This window comes from Hippocampus guttulatus, chromosome 6 (assembly GCF_054856545.1).
Source record: "Hippocampus guttulatus isolate MCC_2025c chromosome 6, RoL_Hgut_1.0, whole genome shotgun sequence".
NCBI classification, from domain to species: domain Eukaryota; kingdom Metazoa; phylum Chordata; class Actinopteri; order Syngnathiformes; family Syngnathidae; genus Hippocampus; species Hippocampus guttulatus.
Genome location: NC_141266.1, coordinates 23,801,663 through 23,816,976, shown reverse-complemented (window position 1 = coordinate 23,816,976; position 15,314 = coordinate 23,801,663). Strand labels below are relative to the sequence as shown.

The window sequence follows — 15,314 nt, the reverse complement described above, 5'->3', positions numbered from 1 at the left end:
AGAATTCGTTTACGAGTCCCTCTCGGTTGGACAAATTAATGTTATTCAAACAGCCCCCCTCCCCCTCCACCGCCCCCCCCGACCGCTCAAATACTAATTAAAACATTGGTTTAATTCGATGGAGTGTACTGGTAATTGAGTTTAAACACAGCTCGGGTCTCTAGGTGCCTGCTCTCTGTATCAGTTGCGCGCGCGCGACTCTCCGAGGGCTGCGCTCCCGTGTAAGCACAAGCGTGCGCTTTGCGGAGGCGATGGTGTCGTCACCGCGGCATTTGGCCACGATGAGCGATTTCCTCATGAAGCGCTCTTGAGACCGCTTTGGCTCTGCGGATGGCCAGCGATGTCTGTGACCCACTGACCCAGTCTTCCAAAAAAAAAAACAACCCTGTGCCCGCCGGCCTCTTTCCTCTGAACTCCATCCAGTCCACGATCGGATAACCGCAAGGGGCACGGGATGAAGGCGAAGGGTCCAATCCAGAAAGTGACCCTCTGCGGACCCTCCGGCCACATCGCGTCACCGTGATCGCGTCCGTTCGGTATTTGATTGTGGCGGCTTCCTGGCGTGCGAGACTTCAAATCGGCAACTGAATCATTTCGAGCGCTTACTTGACACAATTCATGGCGTTTTATTTCCACTCCATTTGACCCGCTTTCATCGCGCCGCACTTTGTTTGATTCTTCCTGTTGTCGGTGTGCAACGTTAAACAGCTTATATGTGTCAGACCAAATTTCGTTCCGCTTTTTTTCCCCCCTGCATGCGGCCACAGAAAGCAAACACTCAAAAGAAGACCTTGCGGTTATTGACGTTTTCAACTCAAATCGAATGGGGAAGGGGGGGGGGGGGGGTTGCGCGGGGGTAACCTGAATGGCACCCAAGATAAGGAGCTTGATCAAGTTTCTCCAGCTAAGCGCATTTACTGTGACCAGCTGAGAAAATTTACTCCTCTAAATTTATTAACTACATTTTCAAGCCGGCGCATTCAGTAATTGTTGTCGCTCGGTGTGGATGGGGATTGATTTTACAGCGGCGTCGCCGATACATCTACTCCTTGAGAGGACTGAATCAGAATATGAATGGCTGCCTCCGAGGCGCGTCGTCTTTCTCTCATTTCGTCTCGGGGATCGCTCTGACAGATGCCGGGCCATCATCAGCATTCGACAGATTCGTCTTTGCGCTTTTCCCAAGCATATCATTTCCCTTTCCCTTGACCCGCTAATTGACAGCACATTGCAAAATGCCCGCCCGGTCCCCAAATGCAGTTCAGCGCCAGTTTGCCAAGCTTTATCGACACGCAGGGCCGGTGACGGGATCCATGGCAAGTTCCCCAAAACGGGGGCTGTTCTTGACAAACTAAGGCAGCGGAAGCGCTGCTGTCCACCACCACCACCAACGGTGAAAACCTCTCGAGCAGGCCCAAAGTCTGGGAAAGTCTGTCCAGAGGCAGCTCATTTCGGTGGATGGCTTGGAGAGTCCAACCAAGCTTTAGCCGTCCCGACTTCAGGTTGTTGAATTGTCGCAGTCTTGCGCTTGAAAGCCTTTGAACAACCTTGAAGGCGGCGCTGATGCCATCCGCTGATTGGTTTGTCGCAGGAATGACGTCAATGGCGCCATACGTTGGAGTCATAAAGCCTCTTAAAGTCATGCCGAACTGCAATCAGAGACCAAAAAAAAAAAAAAAATCTTCTTGACAGGCTTCGCGAGACTTTTTGTGGGTCCAGCTATGAGCAAGGCTGCTGACAAAAACCGCAACGCGTAAGCCGCCAGCTAGCGACGGCCTCTTGTCTGCCCAAACGATGCTGGACCTGAAACCAAAGTGGGACAAGTGGCCATTAGAAGATTGTGGAGCGCCCCCGTGGGAATTCACACAATCTCTCGCCCAAATCCGGCACAGCCAGTCCCGAGCCTCCTCTGTGACTCTGAACCCGATCGGCGGGAGGGAAAATGAACGGACGGCTGATTTAGGATGCACTTCTCCTCGTGCCGGCCGGCGTAAAACAACTTGGGCAAGGTGTCCTTATTAAAGAAAGCATTCGTCTCAGCAAAAAGCGCCAAAGAAAGCGCTGATGATCTTCCCCAAGCGGCGGTAAAGACCGTCCGAGACGTTTGCAAATTTTACTATTAGAGCTGAACTGCGCCTGACCCGAGTCGGATTAGTCAGGCGTGTCTCCTTTTTGGCGCCGCGGAGTACGGCATGAGATGGTTCCTTATGTCAGTAAAACCTTTTCCGCGGCGGGAGGGAGAGGGAGAGTGCCCCAGATTCCTTAAACATGCCCCGCAAACATAATGTATGCGCACCCGCATACTATATTGAGCCGACAGCATCGCGCCACGTGCGCCTCGCTCACTTTTTGCTCCGCTCGCTCTCCCGCAGCCTCGCTTGTCCAATTAGTGGATTAGCGGTCGCTCTTCCTTGACATAATCCCAACACATCCCAACGTGGAGCTCCAGCCCACGGACGGCGCCGGACCGATGCGCAAACCTTTGCGTGTCGTCCGATATCTTGAGCGGCCGTCGCGTAGGATGACATCAGTGCGTTTGTGAAGTGATCCACAATGGTTTAGATGTCTGTGTTTGCCATTCGTCCGCCTTGTTTAGGCTACGGGCTCAGAATGTCTCTTCAGAGGACGGGTCAGTAGTCATTAGCCGGCATCTCGGTGGTTTCTAAGGCTATGGCACGCTGGTGTGTTTCTGCTAGCGCATCAAGCCAATGCGCAGGATTCCTCCTTCAGAATGGGGGGGGGAGGGCAACAATAACAACGAGGCACATGACCGTTTTTGTTTTTTTTCCCCTCGCTTGGCATTCTCGCTCTCCTCCCCCGCACGTACAACGGCGCCGCCCCGCAGTCACGGGGGGAGAGCCCGCTTGAGCGCGGCCGAGGAGGCGCAGGAGCGAGGCGGCGGGGGTGGGGAGACGGGGGAGCACCGGGAGGAAAACGGGGAGCGGTTCGGCCGTGCGTAATGAATGACCAAAGATCTGCGGCACTCGCACTGTCAGCTCCCGCTTGGACCGCAGCGGCTTGACGGCTGCCGCTCAAGTGAGAAGCACTTGACTGTCATCTGTCTTTCCTTGACTCCCGCAAGCCTGGCGGCCATTCCGGTGAGGAACCGGAGGGGAGTTTGACGCTTGTTTATCAGGACGGCGGCGGCGGAGGGGGTTGAAGCCTTCTCGCAGTGATGCCGGCGGCTTAGTGAGCGCAACAGTGCGGCTGGGCGCCCAGCCGGCCGAGTTTGGCGCAGGGAAAACTCAACGTGTCTTTGGAAAGACATAAAATTGCAGGGGAGGAGTGCGAGATGTCAAAACACAGCGCGAGTCATTAACTTGGGAGGCATGAAAATGGCCTCTGGGACGCGTTGATAGCTTTGACTGCTGCAAGGTAAATATGTCATCGACTCCGAGTCGGCGCGCCGCACTTAGGGGCGGTAACCCGAAACCTGTGGAAAGTCGCATCCTGGCACCGAGAGATTCAGACAAGCTCCATCAGCCCCCATGACGCCCGCAAACCTCCTAATGCTCTGCTCAATTTATAAGGGGCGTTCAGAGCCCGCGTGGAAGTGTCATCCACTTCTGAGAAAAGGACAAAAAGCTGCAGAGAAGGCCCAAACGGGCTCGCGAGGCGCCAGGCTGATATCGCGTCATCCGCCGCGTGCCATCTTGATTATTCCTGCGGGCCGAACAGCTGCAGATGACAAAGACGCAATTAGCGCCGGTCACATACCGATGCTGAGTGCGTGCGCAATTGCACAGAAATCCATAAACACGCTCCGGCACAACATTACGACAGCCCCCCCCCCCCCCTTCCACTCCCCCCGACCCCCTCCGCCCCTCAGATCACTCCGCGGGTACTGAAAGGCGCTCTTTCGTAGCGTTATGTTTCATTTTCATAACTGACTGGGCGCTTGAGTCACATTATTTACCAAAAATAACGAAACAAAAAAAACGGCCGGCCTCACGCGCCCACACACTCTGATTCGTCACTTCGACCAAAAAGATCCGCATGAGAGCAAGTGCGAGCCCGCATACGGGCTCGTTTACGTTAATTTAACTCCCGTGGTCCGCGGGTGATGACCCACTTGTCCTTGGATGTCGAGCGTACGTGCGGGTAAGGGTCATTAGGCCTCGCTGTCTCTCAGTGTTACGCCAACGACTCATTCACCTTGAATAGGTCGAAGCGGACGAGGCTTTGCCAAACTGGACCGAAGCCAATCAGTCAGACTCCGCCTCGGTCTGCCAGCTTTGGCGGTTAACAGCAGGCGTGCGTGGCGAATGCGGCGCTCGCACAATAACTGAAGTAAGCAAGCACGATGAATCGGCTAGATCGAAAATTCGTACAATGTGGACACGGATACGAAAAATTGGCTTCTGAAACGGAAATATCTTAGTTCAGGAGACATTATAAAGAGAAATGTTGTGACGATTTGAATTGGGAATACTTTTATTGCGTAGCTACGAAAGCTGCCCGGTAGTCCAGTGGTTAGCGCATCGACCTCACAGCGCAGAGGCCGTGGGTTCGGCCATTCTGTGTGGACTTTGCATGTTCTTCCTGTCCCTGTGTGGGTTTTCTCCGGGTACTCCGGTTTTCTCCCACATTCCAAAAAACATGCATGGCAGGCTGATTGAACGCTCTAAATTGTCCCTAGGTGTGAGTGTGAGCGCGAATGGTTATTTGTCTCTGTGTGCCCTGCCATTGGCTGGCAACCGGTTCAGGGTGTCCCCTGCCTCCTGCCCAGAGACGGCTGGGATAGGCTCCAGCACCCCCCGCAACCCTTGTGAGCATTAAGCAGATCAGAGGATGGATGGATGGATAAGGTAAGCATACTAAAAATGGGTGAGTGGGGGTGAGTCCAGGTTTTCAGGTCTGTCTATTCAATAGGATGCAAGCATCACAGAAGGTGACCAGTGACGGTCAAGACACCGAGTGCCACGATGGCAAACACAACAAGAAAAGTACCAGAAACATGCTTGTACATTTCCCTTTCTTGAATGGTGCAAACTGACCTCCATCATTCATTCATTCATCTTCCGAACCGCTTCATCCTCACTAGGGTCGCGGGGGCGCTGGAGCCTATCCCAGCTGTCTTCGGGCAGTAGGCGGGGGACACCCCGAATTGGTAGCCAGCCAATCGCAGGGCACACAGAGACGAACAACCATGCACACCCTCACTCACACCTCGGGACAATTTAGAGTGATCAATCAGCCTGCCATGCATGTTTTTGGAATGTGGGAGGAAACCGGAGTACCCGGAGAAAACCCACGCAGGCCCGGGGAGAACATGCAAACTCCACACAGGGAGGCCGGAGCTGGAATTGAACCCGGTACCTCTGCACTGTGAAGTCGACGTGCTAACCACTGGACTACCGGGCCGCCTGACCTCCATCAAAAAAAATAAAAATAATAATAATAATAAGTGACCTGTCACAATGCCCCACATCCACGCTCTTACTCCCACGTCACCGCAGCTACTGGCCTACGCCACGGGAGTCGAAGACACGGCGCAAACAATGCCCTGATGTATGCGCCCATTGATGTTTTTCGAGCACTCACGGGTATCATGTGACCCGGCAAAGGTTGTGTTGATGATATCGACGGCAAAGGCGCGCAGTGGTGTCGGGACAGTATGAGCGCCGTGACTAATTGTAATGGCTTTGGTCGTTTTGCTCTCAATGAAGCATGCATAATACTGCGTTGCGCCCTTGCGCTGAAGCTGATTCCCTGGCAGAAAGGAACAAATATTGGACCGATTTTATCATCTGATGTTTTCGCGTGCCTTTCCTTGCTGATGAGGCGAAAAAGGAATTTGTGCCTCCCATCGACGTCTTCTCAGGCCTTTTGCTTTGCAAAGGGGGCAGGGGATCGGGGGGTGATGGATGCCCGGCGCATCGCGATGGCGTCACCCGGCGGGGTTGAGGAGACGCAGGCTAAATAGATGTTAACTCATTCAGTACCAACCGATTCTGGACCGAGTCTGAAAAGACGTTTAAAAACGTCTTTGGGAGTGAATGAGTTAATTAAAAGGCCCGAAGGAGTCAATAAAATTCTTAGTTTACGACAATCGACTCATCAACGTGCCGACAGGCCCCCTCCATCATTTAAATTGCCCATCCCTGCTTTGCATGATGTGCACCCATCGATTGGCTGGCAATGAGTCCAGGGCGCAGGCCCACCTCTCGTCCAAAGTCCGCTGGGACCGGCACCCAAATGCGGAAACGCACTATAGAAAATGGAGGGCTGGGTGACTTCCCTTGTTGGCAGCGGTTCAGTTCGCTGACTGACGGTGTGAATGCAAGTGCGAATGCTTGTCTGGCTCATCATTGACTGGCAGACTGGCGGTCCGCCTTTGGGCCCAAGTCAGCTGGGACAGGCTCCAGTTTAGCCAAGACACTGAACAAGAGCACCGCTCTGGAAAAGGGAGGGAATAATACGACACTTGTTTTACAGATTTGGGACAGTTCTCTCAGCCCTTTGTCCGAAATCATCAAAATGAGGAGAAGACACCCCATCGAGTCCAGGAGCAGAAACGTTGGCCGACGACGCTCCGATGCCGACATAAAATGCCACCTCTTCAAAGCCAAAGGTACTCGATTCACTCTTCATGCTTCACAGTCGTATTCCACAACGGCCTGATTTTGGGAGGAAATGGCTGTCACGGATGCGAGGCCGGACTTAATGACCGAGTTACCGGAGGCCGTCCGGACACATGGCGGCTACTCCCGCCTCACGAAAAGCCAGACCCGATCGGGCAGCCTGTCGCTTCCCTCCTGTTGATCTCCGCTTGGCAGCTCGGACTGCAGCGGAGAAGCGCGATCGATAGTGCACACTAAAGCTATTCTCACCCAGGATAAACACAACCTTGCCTCCGCGTTAGCCTGGCTGCTACTACCGCTGAATCGGGGGGTGGGGGGGGGGGGTGACATCAGCACCGCATCAGGTGCAGACACGAGCTGCCGGAGACACTCTAGTCTCCATTGATAGGCTGGCGTGTGTTTGGAAACGGGGAGCCGTAAAAGCAAACCGGCTCCGTTGACACGTGCAAGCATCAAAAATAATTTGCCACAAAGCATCCACATGAGAATTGAGCGTGACTTAGCGTGACCGCTCCAAATGTATGTGGGGAACCATCGTAACCTGGAACAGCGCTGTGTGACAGAAATGTACTTGGACCACAATATTTGGTAAAGACACATCTGCAACCCTCTTTCTTCTTCTTTTTTTTTTTTTGTAATACAAGCACTTAACAAACCCAATACAGTGAAACCTCCTTTCACAAACGATTCTTTCCCAGACTGCGCCCGCCAACTGCGACCTTCGTCCACCGAAGAAATGTTTCCCCATTGTAACGGACGGAAATAGAATTAATCCGTTCCAGCCCAAAAAATAAGTTGTATTTTCCTTGTTTTTAATCATTGTCCGGTTGAAAAAAATATATATATTTCGTACGAAATGGAAGTGAGTGAAAAGACACTTTGCTAGCGCCGAATGCGAAAGCCAACGAGCTCTCTCTCCTTGATGAGCATTTTCCTTCTTCCTCTACAACGTGACATATTTTCTTGTTCAAAACAGTCCGTGTCAAAGTTGCGTTGTCAGTCGACTCGTCATGTCCGGAGATGTGAGGCGCGAGGAAGATGCAATAAATAGGCGATGGGGTGAGACGAAGCCCTACGCCTCACTTTGCAGTCCTGACCCGTCGATTCACGCTGCATCCAAATCTTCAAATGATACAAATGGATTTTGCCAAACCAAGCGACCCAACGAGATCCTGAACACCATTTTCAGGTTACTTGCTTCCTTTTTCCGACAGGAATACGCGCAGACTTTTTGGTTACGCTTTGGCGAGCGGTTTTCGGTTATTGTAAAGCAATACTAAACTATGGGCTAATTTTCGGATGTAAAACAAAAAGCACAAGTGAGCCTTCTACACGCACGTCATGTCACGTTAGAACACGGCCGGTCCCAGTGAGCAAAGCGTTTATGATGGCAACAGTTTGAGCCCGAAACAAATTCCTCCAATTTCCTTCATTTGCTGTCAACAATTCATTCAAATTAGAGTTTGACCCCCCCCGAACGGGTTGTTGATTCAACGACCTTGGAGGCTCCAGTTTACTTTTGATTCCGTTTTTCACGAGCGGCTACGGTCCTTTCGAATCCGGCATTGAATTGATCGAGCATTGAAATATGATTCGGCCTCAAAAATGAGGACGAGAACAACAGCGCCCTTCCCGTCCCCACGAGCTCGTTGCCATTGTCGAAAGTGGACGAGGTTGATCCCTTGTCCCGACCCCGACCGACCTTGTGCTGTTCCTCAGCACCGCAACGCGCCCCGACCAAGCTCGCGCTGCATTGACTTCGCAGCGGCCTCCCGGCCCGCTCTGCTTTTTCTTCTGCTTCTCGATGGGTATTTTTAAAGCAGCCCTCATCAAGAATTTACCTCGGGTTGGAGGAAAAAAAAAAAAAAAAACGAAAGCTGCAAGGCCTTTTACCTGCTTGGGACGCGCTTGAACCTGCGAAGGGCCCGGGCCGCCTTAGTGGTGACATTGCTTCTCTGCCGTAAATAAGTTGAAGAGCTCCTTGCGCTAAGTGGCTCATGAATATTTCACGGCAAAGGAAGTGTGTTTATTTTTTAACGGATTTTCGGGCCTTTTTGAGTGCGACTCATTCTAGCCGCGCCGCAACATTTCAACAAACAGTTGCTCGTCGCACCTGACGTTCGATAATCCCCCCCGAACCGCTCTGTTCCCACTGCGCGGTTTTACTCTCACCTGAAGCCTGCCATCCATCCCGCACCCCCTCGCCTGCATGTAACCCCCCCGCGCGCCCTCCCTCTCTCCACCCCCCCCCCCCCATCCGGCCGTCTCCCTTCCTCCTCTGCCGCTGGCCTGATGATCCCAAATCCTTATCCCGATTATTGGCGCAAATAACAACAAACTGTGCAAGCGCCTCCGACAATGGCATGATCACTTTTTCTCCCTTTTTTTTTTTTTATTTCCACCCCTCCCCGTCCGTCTTCCTTCCTCCGAGCCACGCCGCCCTATAAATAAGCTCTCGCCTCTGCCTTCTCCATCCCGCTCTGCCTCCTACTCTGCACACATATACATACTGCCAAACAGCATCATAAATCAAGGGATGGGAGGAGGGGTGCCGAGAGGTGGTGGTGAAGGGGATGCGCGCACGCACACGCACACACACACACACACACACACACACACACACACACACATATATTTGAACAGATATCGTCTGTGACATCTTGCCTGCATCCAGACCACACGTCCACAGCTTTCTTCAACACCGCAAAGCGCAAGAAGGCACAACACGGCACGCACGCATCAACACATAGCCTTGCTTGTCCCTTACATCTCTACAACACAAACAATCACTTCTGCAGGACAACCCCCCCCCACCGCCCCTCCACAACCTAACCCCCCCCCCCCCCCGTCTCCCCCCCAATGATCGAGCGACAGAAGTGGTGCTTACTCAGTCTCCTGGAGCCAATGCATCCCATGGTGTCTTCACAAAGGCCCTGGATACAAGCATGGAAGAGTTCGCCCGACGCCGTGCATTCTCCTTCTTCCTCCTGCGACTCTCTCTTCCTCTTCGCTATGTTTTTTTTCCTCCCCTCCTCCTGCGCTCTCTCTCTCTTTCGCTCCTGCGCTTGCCCGGCCACTCGTGCGTCCTCTCTCTCTCTCTCTCTCTCTGTCTCCCCAGTGCGGCGCAGTGTCTTAGATCCGGTTAGTAAGTCAGTATGCCTGGAAGCGATAAACGACCACATTAAAAACGCGAGTGGTCATTCGCGTCATCATCCATCTCGCCGGCAAGTTTCCATCCTCTAATTGGCCGCTGTATTTTGCAACTATTTTGGCGAAGCGATTTCATGTGTGAGGAAAAAACAAACCATTGTGGATTGACCGGGTGCGTGCGTGTGAGGTTGCCGCGAGCGGGGATCAATAGCGCAACGCCGAGAGCTGCCATTGTTGTGGAGATCGCTGCGCTGCTGTCATATTATTGAGCTAAAATGGGGGTTCCTCTCTCTCTCTCTCTCTCTCTTTCTCTCTCTCTCTCTCACTCTCTCTCAGCCTGACAATGCACAGCGGCTGTTTCCATCTCTCTTCATGAATACACCGTTCGAAATCCCGGGACCCTGCAAAACACACACACACACACACACACACACACACACGTACACAAAAAAGGGTTTTCCTTCCATTGATCACCCTCTTGCTTTTGGTACACGCCGGGCAACATCCTCAATCTCCCTCATCCAACGCCAACACGACACCTACGATTTAGTTTGTCGCACAACCCCCCCCCCCCCACCCCCACCCCAACGCCTCCCCGTCCCATTTTATTTTGTGCCCGTCTTGCCCTCTTCTCTTGGAGATGACAAATGCACGCGTGCGTGCATGCGTGGTGTGCATGGAATGACACAAGCACAGTCTGGACAGTGAGAAGACGAAGTGTGTGGAGGAGGGCGCATGTGTGTGGTCAGCCACATTGTGAGCGTGGCCCAGAAGGGATGAGGGCAAAGAACACGAGTGGGACAGATGGGGGAGAGGACTGAGAGAAAAAGAGGGATGGAAGACTTGAGACGAGTGAGGGAGAGCTTTGGAGACTGCGTGTGGGGGACATGCGCCTCCCCACCAAAAAAAGAAAGAGAGAGAAGTTGTTTATTTCAGGCCAGTATTTGTCAGAATAAAATTCCGTTCGCCGATTCACCGTACGATGAATTTTAAAAATGTAGACCGAATAAAAATAACTTGCTTTTTGGTCCCTTAACGCTGACAACTGGCTAATTATATGAATTACAGGTGGAACATTTGCCTTATTTTGCATGACTTTGTCCTTTTGGATGAGTTTAACATTGCAACAGAAAAAAAATCAAAAAATGTTTGTTAGGGAGGTGCTTGAATGTCATTTTCTTTGCATTATGTTGTAATGTGCGAATGTGTAAAAAATTAACAAACAACTAGAATCTTGTGGGGGGGGGGGGGTGACATTTTTTTTGCAGATTTTAAAGGACATAATATCGGCCAATTAATCGGTCAGGCCCTCACCGTGTGAAATGATGTGTGTTCGGTTCAATTCGGGACTATTTGGGACTACTAACCGTAGGCACACCCGTGCAATCGGCATGCTGTCCAATCAGCATTTTGATATGCCGCACCTGTGAGGGGGTTGGATTATCTCGGCAAAGGAGATGTGCTCACTTACACAGATTTAGGCCGATTATATTGGAGAAATTGGCCTTTTGTGTACATGGACAAAGCCTTCAATTTTGCAGTGCAGCTCATAAATTTTTTTTTTTTTTAAATCGGAGGCTATTTTTGTTGAGTGAAGATTTAGGGGGCGTTCTTTCCCCACCAAATATGGCCTTGCCATTACTTGGAGCACAAAATCCTGCAACATTCTCGTCAGAACAGGCTGATGAAACGGATAATTAAAAATGAAATACATTGGTGGGGGTGTGGCGAGACATGAAAAGGCTTTACGGTGGATGTGTGCAGCGTGCCCGACATCAATCATATATAATCCAGCCAATCCGCTCGCTGCGGTTTATATATAGACGTGATGGATCTTTTTGTTGGTCGCCCGCTCGGGCGGAGGAGATCAGGCCGGGCTGCAGCAGGGGTCAGTCTCTGCTCAAAACAATAGTCCTCTGATATTTGTGATTGCTCCCCAGGAAGGTGATTGTTACCTCCAGCAGCCCGGGCTATTTCTTTCATCTGGCTCAGGCGCTCTCCGCTCAACATTCTGCGTATGTGCTAACCACCATGTCACCGTGCTACCGACCATTGAAATAGAACCTATTGGGCAATAGCATAGCGACCTAAGCGGTCCTGGCTGCTCAGTGCAATATGGCCAAAGTGACAATCGGTCCACCAAAATGACAGAATGTAAACTGTAAAGTTTGATAGCCTAACACTGAACATAATGGGAAACACCTTGGACAAGATAACCAACTATAATCTTACGCATATATTCTTTATCCTCTATGAACAATGACTTTGATTGCAGCTTCCCAGTCGGTGTCAAACACTTTGTTTGCATGACTGTATTACACTCCCCCCTGGTGGCCAAGTCACACACACCAGAAGGAGCTGCGATAAATTTGTAATGATGCACAAACAGTTCCTTTTTTTTTTTTTTTTTAATTCTACCTATTTATGTTCTTACTAGGCGGCCCGGTAGTCCAGTGGTTAGCACGTCGACTTCACGGTGCAGAGGTACCGGGTTCAATTCCAGCTCCGGCCTCCCTGTGTGGAGTTTGCATGTTCTCCCCGGGCCTGCGTGGGTTTTCTCCGGGTACTCCGGTTTCCTCCCACATTCCAAAAACATGCATGGCAGGCTGATTGAACGCTCTAAATTGTCCCTAGGTGTGAATGTGAGCGTGGATGGTTGTTTGTCTCTGTGTGCCCTGCGATTGGCTGGCAACTGATTCAGGGTGTCCCCGCCTACTGCCCGAAGACGGCTGGGATAGGCTCCAGCACCCCCCCGCGACCCTAGTGAGGATCAAGCGGTTCGGAAAATGGATGGATGGATGTTCTTACTACATGGTTTTCTGAAGTACAGAATTAGAGCGCGCTATTTCCTCCTTTCAAAACACAGCAATTTTTTTTTTCTTGGCCTTTTTGGGGAGGCAGGAACGGATTGATGGTATTTCCATTCACTTCAATGTGGCAAGATGATACGAGTGTTTACGACTGCAAATCTTTTGGCAATTTTAAAAGAGCTCAGGTCTGGAATGGAATTCCTCTTCCAGTTTCCCCTGGAAACAGTCGTATTGAATTTTTCTTTTTTTTTATTTTTTTTTACATTAGCCAGAGCAGAAGAATGGTCCCACTCACGCCCACGTGGGCATGCATGCGACGCACCTGTGTGACAACGTGGTGATCTGTCCCACGGACCTTCAATGCGACGCAAGGTCAACCACAGAGGTAAAACATTCTTGACACTAATCTCGCCCGTGATGCATGCCCCCCCCCACACACACACACACAGGCCTCAACGCCACGCCGCCATGTTTGCGCACGCCTTCGCAACTCTCGCTCACGCGCCTTGACACAAAAGTGACTCAGACGACTTCTATCACGTTACCGTCAGCGGCGCTGCGGCGACGATGCGACACTGAATTTAAATGACAAATGCTCCTGTTTGATTTCATCTCATGTGACTCATTCCCGTAATCGACCTCCGTGGAGCCGTCACCATCCGTCCATCTGCTTCCGGGTGAACTCATTTCATGCACCTTGGTTCTAGCACTCGAAAGATACGCGAGCAGATACACGTAAATGTCTGTTATGTGGGTCAACCCAAAAGCTGGCTTTCTCTTGAAGAAAGCAGCTGGTTTAAACACAATCCCAGTCCCCGACACGGCCTTCTAAATGTCAACTTTATTTTTTCATCCGCACTCGCACGCACGACTCAAACTGTTACAGTACGTGTTAATTAGAGTCACGTGTTACACATTAGCCCCGAGAGGAGCCACAAAGTTAGTTGAGTGTGTGTGTGTGTGGCCTGGAGGGAGGGGGGGGGGCTAAATTGGGCTGTACTTCAGGAGAGAGAAAACACAAGTGGTGGATGAAGCTTTAGAGCTTGAGCAGAGGCAAGTGGAGAAGAGAGGAGGATTAGTAGGGAATGCTGGATGGTTTGGTTTTTAGGGAAAAGCTATATTGAAGTGGATGAAGGCAAATGGGGGGCCACATGGAGGGGGGTCGCGGTATTGATTTGTCATGAAAAAGGGGCACTGGGAAACTTCAGCGGCCTTTTCTACACTGCATTTTTCCATTCCGCTGCACTGCCATGGAATGATGGACGTGTTGAGAAATTTGTTGCCTCTGGAGGTAGTATCAAGGTCGTGCCGTAGGGCCGTCAGAGTCAGAACAGTACTTGGGACTTTTTTTTTTTTTTTTTAATCCTAGCGATTTATACAGACAGCCACAATTGCTTTCAACACAACAGAGAGCCAGAGAAAGGAGTGTCAGACGTTCAACTTCACACACCTGGACTGTTATTGTGGCCTGAGAATATAGTTTTATCCCTCGAACATACTTGAAACGCATTTAAATTCAATTCGCGCTCGCATAGTTCTCCGAATAAGAGACAAAGCATCCTTGCATCGAGATGTTTATTGAACACAAACAATCAAAATGTTCAACCGAGCTATAGAATTTCAGCAAACGCAAGTGCGTTCACACAGTGCTAACGTACAATGCGAATGACCACAGGCTGGCTAATGGAAATGAGTAGATGTATTACAGTAGTGGACCTTCTCTGCCTCTTCTTCTTGCTCGCTGCATTTTCTTTCACGAGTTCTTCGTGCTGCCTGGCACGTTGTGGCACAGCGCTTAAGTGTTGCCATATCGTTCCAAAGTGAACAAATGATCATGCGGGGGAAGAATGTACTACTTTGATTGCGTAAGGTACAATGTGCGACAATAACCCATTTTGGTGTGCGCGGCACAGGCGAATAAACGCCCGCCATTATGGGTCTAATGCTGCAATTATGGTGGATCTATGTGTGAAAGAGGCTACAGTTGGAGACGCAGATGTGTGCTTTGCAGTCTGCTCTCACGAGTTTATTTTTGCCCACCCCAGCACCTCCTCAAGCCCAAATGTTGTGCACATGGAGTTCACGACTCTCCTCTATTATTTTCAGATCTCCGTCCCTCACCGTTTCCCTCCTGCCTCAAATGTCCTCGTCTGGACCACCACTCCACTGTTTATCAACGGTGAGGCTTATTTTGCTGCCCGTTCTCCTCATTGTTGTACATCACGCTCTTTATCGGCCACGTCAGAACCTCATTCGATTTCACTCCCTGCCGTCTTTGATCTCATTTCCAACTGATCTCGATGTACTTGCTGTCAGAAAGAAAATCTGGGGAGACTGATTCCCTCAAGGCAGTTTTGTCTGACTGCGCTGCGCACCACTTATGCGCCCGTCATGACACCAACTGGTGGAAGCCGGGAGTGCAGTTAATGTGTGTGTGGGGGGGGGGGGGGGTAGCGTTTGAATGGGATCCAGTTTGGCAGCAGAGAACTGTTTCCATGTTCTCAGGTAGGCAGGTCCTCATCCTGTCTGGAGTATGCCCGGAATTTCTGTTTGATGACTAAATGAGCAGATTTCTGAATGATATTATCGTGCAGGCAAGTCAGGTGTGAGGATTGTCAGCCTTTTACTGTGGCTTCCTAAGAGGATGGGATCGGGGGCAGTCGGATAAAACGAGCAGGTAGTGGCGTTTGGGGGTTGAAGAGGAGGGAGGTGTGGAAAGAACGATGGAAAGGGAAGTACAAGTGCAGCGGCGGAGAGGACGGGCTGACAA

General features: G+C 51.1%; 1 protein-coding gene and 1 long non-coding RNA gene across 7 annotated transcripts in view; one reads left to right on the top strand and one right to left on the bottom strand.

The window, feature by feature from the left end:
* fam131bb (family with sequence similarity 131 member Bb) overlaps positions 1 to 10,255 on the bottom strand; it is a 25,857-nt gene extending 15,602 nt beyond the window's left edge. For 4 of the 6 annotated variants that reach the window (XM_086112671.1, XM_086112674.1, XM_086112677.1 and 1 more), the window contains exon 1: positions 9,472 to 10,255. In XM_086112671.1, coding sequence (XP_085968797.1) covers positions 9,472 to 9,766 — 295 coding nt within the window. In that variant the 5' untranslated portion in view covers positions 9,767 to 10,255. The remainder of the gene's footprint in view (positions 1 to 9,471) is intronic. The other 2 variants (XM_086112675.1, XM_086112676.1) reach the window with 1 other exon arrangement.
* LOC147204290 (uncharacterized) overlaps positions 1 to 15,314 on the top strand; it is a 24,827-nt gene extending 9,513 nt beyond the window's left edge. Inside the window, exons 6-8 of the long non-coding RNA XR_015101085.1 lie at positions 6,439 to 6,574; positions 12,813 to 12,929; positions 14,651 to 15,314. This is a non-coding gene — a long non-coding RNA (uncharacterized LOC147204290). The remainder of the gene's footprint in view (positions 1 to 6,438; positions 6,575 to 12,812; positions 12,930 to 14,650) is intronic.